The following is a 15399-nucleotide window of genomic DNA, read 5'->3' on the forward strand; positions in this document are numbered from 1 at the left end:
GAACAGCAGCAACACACCAAGATTCTTTAGACAACACCTTCCAAACCACGGTGTCTACCAAGGGCAGCAAAAGCATGGGAACACCAGCACCTGAAAGTTGCCCTCCAAGCCACACACCATCCTGACCTGGAAATATATTGCCATTCCTTTATCGTTGCTGGGTCAAAATCCTGGAACCCTCTCTGTAACAGTGAAGTATGTATACTCACACTTCAAGGACTGCAGCAGTTCAAGAAGGCAGCTCACCACCACCTTCTCAAGGGAAATTAGGGATGGACAATTAAGTGCTGGTTCAGCCTGTGAAGCCCACATCCCTTGAATGAATAAAAAAAGGTGTACTGCAAGGATCATAAAATAGTGCCTTTTTCATTGAAGTGTATTTGGGTGAAGGTTAATTCATGAGTTGGAATTATGTATAATTTATTAGGGAAATAGTGGGCAGGAAATTTGTACAAAAGATCCAGAAATGGTTGGATTGATTGTTTTCAGACATGAGCCTATAGAATCATGGAAACTTACAACACAGAAATGGGCCCTTATGCCAATACATAATGCCTATCCATTTGCCCACATTAGGCCTGTATCCCTCTACTCCTTTCCTATCCAAGTGCCTGTCCAAATGCCTTTTAAACGTTGTAGTTGTATATGCCTCCACTACCTCCTCTGGCAGTTCATTCCAAATATTCACCATCCTCTGTGTGAAAAACTTACCCCTCAGATCCCCTTTAACTTTCTCCCCTCTCACCTTAAACCTGTGCCCTTTAGGGTCTACAGTGGATGCCACCTCCCTGGCCCTACACTCAGCTCTGGAGCATCTGGACAGTAAAGACACCTACGTTAGACTTTTGTTTATTGACTACAGCTCTGCCTTCAGTACAATAATCCCAAGCAAGCTTGTCACCAAACTCCGAGACCTAGGACTCAACACCTCCCTCTGTAACTGGACCCTTGACTTTCTAACAAACAGACCGCAATCAGTGAGGATAGGCAGCAATACCTCCGACACGATTATTCTCAACACTGGTGCCCCACAAGGCTGCGTCCTCAGCCCTCTACTCTACTCCCTATATACTCATGACTGTGTGGCCAGATTCTGCTCTAACTCCATCTACAAGTTTGCAGATGATACCACCGTTGTAGGCCGTATCTCAAACAGCGATGAGGCGAAGTACAGGAAGGAGATAGAGAGCTTAGTGGAATGGTGTCATGACAACAACCTTTCCCTCAATGTCAACAAAACAAAAGAGCTGTTCATTGACTTCAGGAAAGGGGGTGGTGTACATGCACCTGTCTACATCAATGGTGCTGAGGTCGAGAGGGTTGAGAGCTTCAAGTTCCTGGGAGTGAACATCACCAACAGCCTGTCCTTGTCAAATCATGTAGATGTCACAGCCAAGAAAGCTCACCAGTGCCTCTACTTCCGCAGGAGGCTAAAGAAATTTGGTTTGTCCCCTTTGACTGTCACCAACTTTTATCAATGCACCATAGAAAGCATCCTATCTGGATGTATCACGGCTTGGTATGGCAACTGCTCTGCCCAGGATCGCAAGAAACTGCAGAGAGTTGTGGACGCAGCCCAGCGCATCACGGACACCAGCCTCCCCTCCTTGGACTCTGTCTTTACCTCTCATTGTCTTGGCAAAGCAGCCAGCATAATCAAAGACCCTACCCACTCAGGACATTCTCTCTTCTCTCCTCCTCCATCGGGTAGAAGATACAGGAGCCTGAGGGCACGTACCACCAGATTTAAGGACAGCTTCTACCCCACTGAGATAAGACTATAATGAGATGGACTATGACTTCACGATCTACCTTGTTGTGACCTTGCACCTTATTGCACTGCACTTTCTCTGTAGCTGCAACACTTTACTCTGTACTGTTATTGTTTTTACCCGTACTACCTCAATGCGCTCTGTACTAACTCAATGTAACTGCACAGTGTAATGAATTGACCTGTACGATCGGTATGCAAGACAAGTTTTTCACTGTACCTCGGTACAAGTGACAATAATAAACCAAAACCAGTACCAATACTTTCCTGCCCTGGGAAAAGAATTCTGACTATCTACCCCATTCATGCCCCCTATAGTTTTGTAAACCTCTGCAAAGTCACCCCTCAGCCTCCTACATTCCAGTGAAAATAAACCCAGTCTATCCAATCTCTCCTTATAACTACAGCTCTCCTTTCCAGGCAACATCCAGGTGAATCTCTTCTGCAATCTCGCTATTGCTACCACATACTTTATGTAGTCTGGTAATCAGGACAATACGCAATATTCTATGTGTGGTCTAAACAATATTTTATACATCTGCAATATGATGCCCCAAATCTTATACTCAATGCCTCGGCCTATCGAGGCAAGTATAATAAAATGCCTCTTTCACTACCCTATCCACCTGTGCCTTGTACCCCAAGGTCTCTCTGTACATCAACACTCCAAAGGTCCCTGAGATTTACTCTATATTTCTTAACAGAATTTGACCTCCCAAAGTGTATTATCTTCCACATGCCTGGATTCAATTCCATCTACCACTGCTCGGCCCAACTTTCTAGCTGACTTTATGCCCTGCTGTATCTTTAAATAACTTCCTCATTATATATGACTCCAGCAGGTGTCATCTGAAAACTTACCGATCATACTCCCTACAAATTCTCACCCAAGTCATTTATATATCTTACAGACAACAAAGTTCCCAGCACCAAACCCTGCGGTACATCACTTGTTTCAGATTTCCAGTCAGAAAACACCCAGCCACCACTACCCTCTGCCTCCTATGCCTCCTATCACCTAGCCAATGTTTGGATCCGGTTCACCAACATGCCTGGGATATTTTGTGCCCTGACCTTCTGGACCAACCTATCATGCAGGACATTTAGTTGCAGACTCTCTTGCCCTGAGCATTCATCCATTTCAGGAACACAAAGGTTGTTTAGCCTGGGAGCAAATGTTTGTTCCTGTTGCATTGCTAGAGCTGGATCCAGTGCCTGAGCAAGCAAAAGCCTTTCTAAATAAAGTGTTCTCTCTCAGAAAAACAGCCTCAGACTTGTAGTTTCTTAAATAAAAAATCATTGTCAAAGAACCTGTCAGAATGTCTGCAGCCTACATATTTATAAAAGTATTAATTTTCTTTATGACGTAGTGAGAAAAACATCATGAAATTGAGTGGAGTTGCTTCCATTCAGTGGAATGAAAGCCACAGCAACTGTGTGTATTTTACTCTTATAATGGTTGTGATTTAAGAGGAAACATTCCAGTGCTTTGGAAATCAGCCAATGAAAATTACATATTTTTATTTAAGGTGAAGAAGTAATCTAATGCTAAAAATATCATAGAATGATGTCTTAAGTTAAAAGTCATCCACTAACTTAATATTGTAATGGAGAAATGCTATGGTAGACTATTTTAAGTGTGTGAGTGTAAGCATTTGAGTGGCGCATTACTGTAGGTGTGAGTCAGAGCCTGCACTGTGGCAGGCAACATTGTTTTGATGGATAGGCCTAACTCATAATCATGTTCAGTTTGCTTCACTGAACACCCTCAAGATAAAAGTCTTAAAAAAATGAATTTGGCTGATGTCAGTCTGGCAGTGATGTCATTACTGAGAGAGGGTGTTCAGTGCTGTTCAGTCCTCCTTCTGCTGCAGTAGACAGAGTCAGGGCTCTGAGACAGAATCAGCCACTTACTGGCTGAGAGGCAGCAGCACATTGGCTTCAGGCTACAAAGCTTCTAGCAGTAGACTTCTGTAGTTTAATTCTTGACACAGCTTGCCCAGTTAGTTTGTGAAGTGCACTTTACCAAGGAGTGCAGTTTTGGTGAATGGGAGGATGCCAGCCCTTAACATGGACTGTGAGCTTTCTACTCTGCTTGCCTGTCTGGTCGATGTGGAAGTTTTTACCAGCCAAGAGATAAAGGTATACTATTTAATATTATCTAATTTTGTCAACCTTCTCTAAATATTTAGGCTAGGCAGTTAGTGTGATAGTTAAGTTCCATCTGGACTGAATACAGCTGTGAACTATTACAGTCTTGTACAGGATATGTTTTACATAGTACAGAAGTAATGAAGATTCTTTTCTCTGTAACTGTGATCATACAGTAGGTTAAAATGTATCTTCTATTTTTTTCTGGAGCCAATGTACTTTACAAAACAAATTATGGACTAGATCATCTGGTAGTTGATTCTCTCCTATTGCTCCTTATGTTCCTTCAGCTGCTTATCGGCTCTTGATTATACAAATTAACATATTTCCTCATGTAACTAAAGCTGGATGTCCCAATTCTTCCCTGAGAGTTTAAATAACTAAATCATTGGCCAAGACTACTTGTTTGCTCTTCCTCTGGAATTATTTAATCAAGGGTTCAGTAAGTTAAAGATCGAAAATAAAGGCAATCATTTTAGAATGCATGAAGAGGACTGGAGAATTTTTAAGTAGACTTTGAACCAGTTTGGTACAAGAACAAAAAATATTGACAGGTAGTAAAATGTAAGTACATGTCCCATTTTATGATTATGCCCTCATAATTATCACCTATTCTTGTCAGGAAATACTGGCTGTAATTTTGCTGCACGTGCAAAGGACAGTGAACAACTTCTCACAATAATTAGCTGCAGGTCAGATGCATAATGCAAGGTTTGTATTCCCTTCCTAACATACAGAATCCTTCGATGTGTAAATATGTTAAGTGCACCTCAGCTTCCTGGCATATTCTGTGCTGGTTTGGAAAATATCATGCTAGAATCTGACTGACCACAAATCAGGCCACACCCACAGAACAATCATTGCATTCGTTAGCAGACCTATGAGAAAGGATCAGAAAATTAGCAAATTAGCCTGAAACAGTTTGTTCAAGGGCACTGATATATTTTGAAAGCTTTTTTTTTAATTTGCAAGACACCTAACACTAGTCCAATGAAAAAAATAGTTTTGTATATTTCTTAAGTTTTTTTTTAATGATTTAGCATTTGGTTTAATTACATGTAATGGTTTCACACTGATTTAAAAGGCTTAATTTTTGTAATAAACCCACTTTCAGCTGTGTTGATCAAACTTTACAAAGTTGCTTATTTTAAACAAGTTTTTCTTAAATAAAAGGTAGTTTTAAAATGCTGCACAATGACAAAATTCATTTCAGTTTTTATGTTGTCGATAAGCAAATAAGTTTGAGCAGTGAATTAGGAGAAAAAGAAATGTCTAAATATACTTAATTTGGGAGATAGATTTTACTGGAATCATAGACTAGGCCCACGGTGGAAACTTGGGTGCCTATTCAAATCCATTTTTGGAAAACCAAAATAGAATCTGCTTTCAGCCGTGGGTATCATAATATGAAAAATACTTTTCTTCACGTCCCCTTTCACTCTTTTACCAGTCACTTTAATTCTGTGATCTCTGGTCCTTGACCTTTATGCCAATGAGAACAGTCTCTTTTTATTCACTTTGTCTAGGTCCTATATGACTTTAAACACTTCATTGAATCTCCTCTCAGCCTTTTATGATCTAAGGGGAGCAGCCATAGCTTCTCCAGACTATCAGTGTAACTGAAGTCCCTCATGCCTGAAATCAGTCGATGTTTTTCCTAAGGACCTCATATCCTTCTGAAAGTGCACTGCCCCAAATTAAACACAATGCTCCATCTGAGACTGAATCATTGTTGCGTAGATGTTCATTATAAATTTTTTGGTTTTATGTTCAGTGCCTCTATTTCCAAAGCTCAGGATTCTATATCCCAATATCTCACTTTACCCTGATTGTCAAATTAGGAGTTCAAGATAATCTTTGCCTACTTTTGATTGTGTTGGAACTGCTGACCTCAAAGTTCAGTATGACATCTGAGTGTTGGTAAGTCATCTCTAGCTGAATATAGTGTCCCCTATTCCTGGTCAGATCAGAAATGATTGAGAATTTTCTCTGCTCCAAATGACTTGAAGACACAAAAACTCAAGAAAATAGGAGAAGGCAAACTGGACCCTCAAATTCAGCCCACATTCAGTATGATCATGGTTGATCAGTCCAGGCCTCAACTTTTCTTCTGTGCCAGTTCCACATAGTCCTCAATTCCGTTCTTTTATAAATATATCCACGCCCTCTTTAAATGCCTGCAGTGAACTAGCCTCTATAGCCCTCTGATGCAGTTAATTCCAGGGACTCACCATCCTTTGCGAGAAGAATGAATTCATACACGTAATTTCTTTGTTACTATCCCCCAATCACTAAATTCTGCTGAAATCAAACTGCTTTTATGGAAGGTGTTGCTGCAGATTTGATTGGTTCAGTTATGCTGTTGTTCAGGAGGACCTATGTAAATAGATTCTCTGAGCAGTCTGCTACAGTGTGTAATTTAAAGAGACTGGTTGCTTATGTCTAAGGCTACAGAAGTTTGAACGAGCAATAGCAAGCAGTTAACAGTAGATCCATTGAGGATTCATCTTCTGGAGCTTGGAAGAAACAAAATAATGAATAAAATTCCATATAATTCAAACCAATACTTCTGCACAATATTGCAATCTTGACAAAAATTAATGTTTTTATTAATTTTGATTTAATTCATGTTCTCTTTACTATATATTTTTCAAACATTGCCCAATTAAGAATTGGACTGGAAACTCTTCTGGTGGTCAAGGTTCTTTTTAGGGAGGCTGGGGCTATAGATCTGAACATGTTTTAAGTCTGAGGAATAATTACAGATAAACTTAGAACCATAATTGTGGTTTCAGGAAATCTTCACTGACATCCTGTACACGTGGGATCTACTTGCCTTTTTTGTTTTTGCAACTCTCATTTTATTCATGCTTCACAGCACCTGAAGCTACAGCAGGACAAAGTGACTAATCCAGGGACCAGTGCAAATTATCATTTGTCTCTGTGGAAATCATGCTTTCTCCTTCGTGCAGCAGTAGAAAATCCAGAGCCTTTACTGTCTGAAGCAGTTATTTTCAGGCCGGAAAATGTCAACGTATTTGTTCCTTTCCATTTGTCAGGAAAATCCAGTAGCATAGGCAGGGTGTTATCCAGAGAGTGTTTGCACATGACCATGTGGACTAACTAAAACAATTTCGGAAAAGATAAATTCAGATAAATCAAATTAAAAGAACTGTTATGTTAAATAGCATTTAGCTACTCCATCAGTACAGTTTCTAATAGGCCCTGCATCGTCTTGATGAACATTGAGAAGCACAAATTAATTTTTACTAGTCCAGTTTTTACTGGAGTTGACTTGCTCTGGAAGAAAATTCATTGGTTTCTGTTCTCCATCAAGTGGCTTAGGGCTCATTCTTTAAAAAAAACAGTTCTCCGTTGTAAATAAAGGGGCTGGAAATTTTCGAAGGTAGTTGATTGAACATTCTGAATAATCCACTACTAGTACCAATGGGCAGAAATTGGACCAAGTAAAGTCCCTGGGACCTACAGAAAAAAATAAAGTGCAGTCCAGAGATGTTTTGCTCTCGAAAACTTTCAATAATAGGGAGCCCTTCTGATTTTCTCCTCCCTCTGCTCACAGAAAACCTGTAATAATGCATCACCATACGAGGCAGATCTTCACAAAAATCCTGAGTATCTGAAGATTTTAATATTCAAAATCATACAGAAGAAAAATGGTATAACACCCTCCAAAGTGTATTTGACAGTTGATTTTATCTTGATTTCTGTAAGATTGCCTTAACATTCTTTGACTATTCATTTGCTTTGCAAAACAAGCCAATCCATCATACCAGTTGCCAAATTGTAAGAATTTTCTGCTATCATTTTGTGCTTGAACAAAGGAGTGGAAGGAATAGACAGGTATATTGTGTAGAGAGAAGGCACTGAGCTATCACATTTTCTGCTACCAGTTCAGATACTGACACCATGTGCATCCTAAAGGTTAGTTAGTGTGGGTTCAGCAAGTGGTGAGTGACTGGGCATCAGTAGGCTACAGCCAGGGCAGCGTGAAAGAATAAAGCCAAACTTGTCAGGGAACTGTGCCTTAGACAATTTCTGCTTCAGAGAACACCAGTGTGGACTTTGATCTACAGATCTTGGGCTCGAACATGGAAGTGCTGGGAGCATTGAGCAGCCCACCTGTAAGCCTACAACCTATGTCGAGAAGCTTGAAGTAGGCCTCAAACAACTTGTCACAGAGCTTTGAGTAGAACCTGGAGCCCATCCTTTTCAGTACAGAAGTGCCGGCCATTTCTATCAGTATACCTACGGTTCCAAGCATGGCATTGTGACTGAAGGCAAATGTTGCAGCTTCCTTTGCTGTGCATGCAGCTGGCCAACATCAGTTTACGTCTGTGCAGATCAGTCTGCTACCATCTAATGACACTAATGTTTGAAGGGGCATCAGAATAGCTCAATAATCTGACCTTAAACACACTACAAGGATTGGTGAGGCACTTTCTGTTGCCCTATCTCAGGAAGACAGCAGTTGACTCCTACCTTTGCCACTCCGCTAGTGTCTTTGCAATTGTCTGTCAGCCGGCCTCCCCAGACTTGTGCTGTCCATGCTGATATAGTTCAGTACATAGTCAGGCCTTCTTGGCTCAAACACTTTGAGGTTCTTTCCAAGGTCTCTGAGAGGCTGCAGTCTCCCAGTCTTCCACCAGCCATTCTACAGCCACAGCATTGCATTTGGATGAATACTTCACACTGTGCTGAGACAAAAAGAAGCTGCTCAGGTTGCTTGCTCCCTTGCTATTTCCTTCCTTTCTCTAATCTTTTACCTCTACCACCTCCCCCCTCCCCCACCACGTTCCTGCTCCCCATCCTTGATATGTAACTGGTAACGGGAGCCATCACATCATGATGACCATGTCATGAAGCATTGAGTAAGCCATCACAAATAGTGCTGATTATTGCACAGCACTTTCAGAATGGCTCAGATTGTTTCAAGTGTTGTTTCTGCATGCCAGTGATTTCTTCAATCACATTTGAAAGTCAACCTGACTTTTATAGCATGTATACTGTGTGTGCGTGTGTGTGTGTGTGTGTGTGTGTGTGTGTTACAAACCAGTCATGGAGTCACTGGGCAGCACTTTTCATTTGTTTCAGGTGAGGGTCTCGTGTTATTAGTGCAGCAGACTGCTGGGGAATGAAGGCATCATGATTGCCACCAGATTATCAGCCATTGACCTACATGATTTGATGTCTGTGGTCACACATCAGCTTTATATTGAGGGAGTGGAAATCATTTCAATTTTGTATAGGTCAGTGTTGACATGCAATGTTTGTGTAATGATGTGTACACAGTCAATGACATCCTGCCTCAAGCTGAAGCCTGCAGTCTGGTGAATGTGCTTGCTCTCTCCATGGTCATTTCTGGAAAGAGAATGAAATACAGTGAGTACTCTTGGAACTTCAGCGACATCCCTTGTGCAACACTGAACAACAAACCATGAGATATTGCAAAGATCCCCAGCTCTAGTCTTGAAAGAATCAAACACATAAGTGTTCATCATTATATTTCCATGGCAGGTGCTGACAGTGTGGTCCTTGTTCTGCTCTGAGTTCACAGCAGTTATGGCTACAGCAGGTGGGAGATGTTACTGAGGTTGTCCTTCCTTAAGTGCAGGCATCTCACACATTATCCCTTGCTGAAGTTTAGGTAGGAGAATATTCCCTGAACACCCTTGCATGATGCTTACTAATTCCCTCATTCTGGGACTAGCTGATTTGTGAAAAAGCATTGAAGAGAACATAATACTTCTGTCACCTGCCTCATTACTTCCTACAGACTTCTGCATCTTGAATCAACCACAGAAAGCAATGAATACTGCCAGAATCTTGCCTTGGTTGCGTAAATTATTTATAACCATAATTTGTGATAACATTAACCTTTTAGTTCTTGTAGCAGTTCAAAGTGCTGGAGGTAATTAGGATGAGGAATATGCATCAGGCCTTTAGTGCTCCACACTTAGTTTACTTTCAAATTCAGTCAAGGTAAAATTTTGTCTCAGTTTTGATCTGGACCCAGAATGGGTGCAAGCCTAAAGCAGGAAGCTTGAATGTAGGCTTATATTTTGTCTGATCTAAGCAATGTTGGTGAGCAGCTGAAACCTGTGGCACCTATTTCTGCAGAAACTAAATTCAGACTGCCTGCTTCACTAGCAGCAGTCTGTTATGAGGTGCCAGGAGGAGGGTGTGCAGACCTTGGGTGACAATCCAGAGTGCCGCGTAACTGGGAAGTGTTCCCAGTGTGCTTGGTTCCACAAGAATCTTGTGGGAGAAAAAATAATACTCTGTTGGCAATGATCAGAAAAATAATTGCCACAACTTAAATGGAGAAGACTCTGCTCCCCACTCCATCATAACCAAGTTTCTGTGGGGTTTTTTCTGACACTAATGTTCTCTGTTGCACTTTGTATGCATCTGAAAAAAAGACTTTGCCTAGCTTTAGGTTTGATTTTCAAATTTCCTTAGGGAGCAGAACAGTGGACCCTGAAACTGAGCAATGCAGCCCCATATCATCCTTGTAATATGGGTTCAACCTGGTCCAATTTTTATAATATTTTAAAAATATATATTTGAGCACCTTGATTCAGACCAGGCTAGCCTTTGATCATTTTGGAATGGCTCTCCTGCTCTCACACAACTTCAACTACAACCAACCTTAACATTTGGATTCAGAGGATGTGAAGTTTTGGAATCTTCAAATCCAATATTTGAAATTACTGCTCTTCAATTGTTTAAACAACTTAAATGTTTTGTGCAGAATGCTGACAGTTATGACAACACAATTCTAAGAAGCTTTTGGATACTGGTTTTCTGACTGTGGACAACTGGATGTAGCTTTCAGTTTCGTGAAGTGATGTCTTTTGAAGTTGACATTGCACACTTGTTGGTGAGTAAGGGAACATTACTGCCCTGTTATTCACAGTTTATCTGAAGGAGATAAAACAGGAAAAGAAAGTACAAACAATTTTAGACCTTTAATTCAAGATGTTCAAATTCTGCTCTAACATATTAGAGTTAAATGACATATTGATGATCACAGGAGTATCATAAAATCTGGTTTGGCTATAGGAAAGCCATCAGGAAATAGCCTTCAATTGAAGTTGAAGATCTTATGGCAATCCTCTATACATTTTTTATCTCCAAGAACAGGATTGTTGAATGGGCTCCAAGCTGTTTAAACTGATGCCTCCAACCATTTCAATTCCAATTTTAAACTAATTAATAAGCTTATGCTTACTTAGTCTTCATTACAACTTCAACCTGCTACAAATCAACAGTAAAGGAACATTTTAATTGATAGTATAAATAAGTTATGTGCAGTATTGATGTCCATCAGAGCAATTAGTTCTACTAATTGTATCCATTGGATAAACAACTTAGATCAAACTGGAAATAGATTGCCAAAAAAGATGCTGTGTAATTCAAAAGTTTAATTGAAAAAATAACTAATTTGGAAATGTTTTCAAGTTAAACTTATTGTAAACTAAATAATGTAGCTTGAAGAAAACCTGTACAAATATTTGTGTGCATGAGGCGGAATGGTTTAACAACCCAGATTTTCATGGTTTAAATATAACTTTAAGAGAATGGAAGCGTATATAAAGACAAAGAAGATTCTAATTTTTAAATCATTTCAAAAACGTCATCGTGTTTTTTTTTCTAAAGATGCTAGCATTACTGGAAGAAAGTTGGAGAGGCAACACATATAAAAATTTATCTTAATTCCAGTTGATCCTAGTCAGGTGGTGCTGGATATTGGGTAGACCTGGATTGACAAGATGTTCCACATGGGTGTCTCTGAAATAGCTTCCTTCTTCCTGAACCTTGGCTTCCCCACTACCAGAGTGGCAGAGCCCTTGACCACAGGTCATCTGTTTCCCACACTTCTGCTCTCACCTCCTCTCCTAGAAATACTCGGGTCCTTACCATTCACCCCAGTACACTTTGCATTCAACAAATCATCCTTTGCAATATCTACCTTCTTCAAAAAGATTCCATCACCAGATACATCTCACCGCTCCTCCTTTTTCAGCATTTCAAAGGGATCATTCCCTTCTTTATCCCTTGGATCTTTCGTCTTAATTGATCACTCCCCTTATGGCACTTTCCTATGCAAGTGCAGGAGGTGCAACACCTGTCCTTTTATCTCTTCCCTTCTCACCATCCAGGGATCTAAACATCCTTCCAGGTAAAGCAACAATTCACTTGCACTTCTTCCAATCTATTGTACTTCATCCAGTGTTCATGATTCAGTCTCTTTTACACCAGAGAAAACAAACACAGATTTGGTGATCTCTTTGCGAAGCACCTGTGTTCAGTCCGCAGGAGAAACTCTGAGCTTCCTGCTTCTTGCCACTTTAATTCTCCTTCCCAATACCACTCTGGCCTATTGGTCTGCGGACTCCTGCCCTATAAAAGTACACTCCAGCCCAAATGTAAGATTGCAAAACAGCACCTCACCTTCCGTTTAGGTCTGTTGCAGCCTTCCAGACTCAAATGCAAATTCAATAACACCGGTAACTCGTTTTGTCTGTATTGGAACTGGCCAGTCCATCTGTGGTCTTAACTCAGTTTTTCTCTCTCCATTGGCACACCCGGACTTGATGGGCATGCCTTACAGTTTTGTATTTTCCAACTTTATTGTCCCTTTGTTTGTGTTCCTCATCCTTAACTGCTCCCATTAACCCATCGACTGGATAATCTTGTTTACAGTTTATTGCCACAGCAACCCTGGCCTCACATTATCAGAAGTATTCCCTTTGCCTTATTCATTTGTCCACCTCCACCTCTGTAACTTAAAACCTACTTGTTTTCTCTCTTTCCTAGTTCTGATGAAGCATCTTTGACCTAAACGTTAACACAGATGCTGCCTGACCTGTGTCTCTGGCATTTTCTGTCTTTAGACTTGAAACATTAACTCTATCTCTGTCTCTACAGATGCTCTCTAACTAGCAATCTTCAGGATTTTCTTTTTTTTATTTCAGATTCCCAACAAATTTTGACTCTTTTCTCATTGGAATGGCAGACTATGGCTTCTCTTCTTAAATTCATACTCCTAGTGTCTGCTTCTTGGTTTGGATGAATGACCCCAGTTACTTAATGGAACCAATTTTCATCGACGGCATGAACTGCAGATGCTTCTGCTCCACGATTGTTGCTGCAGAAATCAAAGTTCTGAAGTCTGTGATTTTATTCAAATTCCCCAATAGGAAGCAGAAACATTAATGTTTCCCAGCAATTATTTTTTGAGGTTTATATATTTTATTTCTCAGAGTACTTCTAGCTGGAGGTTCTGAGGGAAATCAAGTTGAGCAGGTTAATTCAGTAATTTCCTCATTAATGGATGAATTCAAAGATTAAAAACTTAAAGTATGAGGGCAAAATTGGCATTCAGTCAATGAAGTCTTCTTATTTAATACATAGTTTAATGTTCTTGTTTATTTTCAAATCTATTGAACCTATGAATACTGTGAAGGAGGTGATTCTGTAAACTTTCAGTGAGACAGCACTCTGAAACTTCTTCAGAATGTGATCAAGTGAATGATTAGATAGAAATTCAGAAAGACAACTTAGATTACCTTGCTCAAGGCTGGCCAATTGCATTTTATAAATAACATATTATGGATCCAGGGACAATGCTGCTTTGGTATATTTTGTTATTTTTCACCCTTATTACTAGCAACCTTAAACTGATATTTATCTAGTTCTATTTCAATGGAGCTTGTGCTAGAGATCTGCAAAAATGTACGTGTAAAAGTGTTATTTTCATCTTCGGTCTTGCTAACATTTTGTTATTTTGCAGAACATTTTCTGGTTTTACCTGTAAACTGCTTGTATTGAAAATCAAAAAGTACTGCAGATGCTGGAAACATTAAACAAAAGCAAAGAATGCTGAAACTCTCAGCAAGTCAGGCAGCATCCATTGAAAGAAAAACAGGGTTAACGTTTCAAGTTGAAGTTTGAATAAGTGCTGCCTGACCTGCTGTGTGTTCCTGGCATTTTCTGTTTATATGGCTGCTTACATTGGCTTTGCTACATTAGTTTAGACATCAAGATCATAGACATTATTAAATGTAGTTTATGCATTGGACAATAAGTCTTTGGAGCCAATTTCACTCTATTTTCTTTATTGATTTGTTTTAATGTCACCCAAATTATTTGTAATTTGAATCCAGAATTTGAAGACACAACAAAAGTAGATCAAACTGTTTTGCTTTGAAATGAACATGTCTGATCCAGGAGAAACTTGGTTTGAATTGTGGGTGGATCACTTTCAAAATGCTAGAATTTCTATTGACAAAAAAAATCAAAACCATAAAATAACTTGTTTCATATTTACTTGTGATCTGAAATTGGTTTCGAGAGTTAATGTTTGAATTTAGATCGAAAGAAAAACAATACAAACACAGGCAACTTCATTTTGTATCTTCCAGCTGCCAAAACTGGAAACACTATGCAAAAGTACCTCCAGCTAATATTTCTTAGATGTATTTTCATCTGGTTTCCTCTTACAGTTAGTCCTGATTCTCCTGCAGGGTCCTTCCACAGGCACCAGCATTCCATGTAAATCTTGTTGCCTGTTTTAGAGTCTGCAGGCTAATTACTTGACCATGGAGACCATTACAATTGAGATTCATCCTATTTTCCTAACAGGTACATTTTTAACAGAGCTCAGTCATTAGCCATCAAAGCAATAAGATGGCCAATCCTCTCCCCCCACCAGGCCTGCAGGACTGGGACCAATTATATTTTCCAGGCTGAGAACAGAACAACTGTGAACTAAATATATGATCTGTAAGCTTTTATCCACTATCCAGTGGAAGAACTATTCATTATCATTTTATTGTATGCACAGAATTATTGATTATTTATTCATGTAGGGATAGACGTTTCCATTAATCCACTTGGTTATCTTAGGTTGCCAAGGTCTAGGAGGAGGACAAAGCTGAGATGGGGAAGATTTCCTCCAAATAACAGGGTTTTGCTTACTTTTCCTCTATGTAATGTGACCAATCAATCCAACCTGTCCAACATATAAAGAAACAAATCTGCCCCATTAACCTTTTCTTATGCACCATTCAAGAAACGGTATATGAGAAAAAGTTCATGCTTGTTGCTTCTTGATCATCTCTGGAAGTTGTTTTGACTGCTCTATTGAAAATACTTAACAAAATCCTACTAGTTATACATTGAACATACTTACATTTCATTGAATGACTGCTTGTTTCAATATCTGCAATTAAAATCATTCACCCTTTTAAAATGTAGATTAATTGTTTAGTTAATACAACAAAATGAAAATCAAATTGATGAAAAATAGTAAACAGAGGGATCTTTTCTTGAAGATTAAATATTGTTAGACCATCAATGGAAGCATTTCTGACCTTTAGGGAGTAATGTGATGTACTGTCTCAGTACATCAATAACTGTGATGTGTGAATGCACGAAGTGATGTGCTTCAG

General features: G+C 39.6%; 1 protein-coding gene across 3 annotated transcripts in view; it reads left to right on the plus strand.

The window, feature by feature from the left end:
* The window catches only part of rcan2 (regulator of calcineurin 2), a 230238-nt gene that overhangs the window by 129458 nt on the left and 85381 nt on the right, over nucleotides 1-15399 (plus strand). The window contains exon 1 of one of the 3 annotated variants that reach the window (XM_052025199.1): nucleotides 3597-3913. The exons of the other annotated variants lie outside the window; for them this stretch is intronic. Coding sequence (XP_051881159.1) covers nucleotides 3827-3913 — 87 coding nt within the window. The 5' untranslated portion in view covers nucleotides 3597-3826. Of the gene's footprint in view, nucleotides 1-3596; nucleotides 3914-15399 lie in introns of those variants that run through there. 3 annotated transcript variants of the gene reach the window in all.

The sequence above is a fragment of the Pristis pectinata genome, chromosome 10 (genome assembly GCF_009764475.1).
Source record: "Pristis pectinata isolate sPriPec2 chromosome 10, sPriPec2.1.pri, whole genome shotgun sequence".
Taxonomy (NCBI): Eukaryota; Metazoa; Chordata; class Chondrichthyes; order Rhinopristiformes; family Pristidae; genus Pristis; species Pristis pectinata.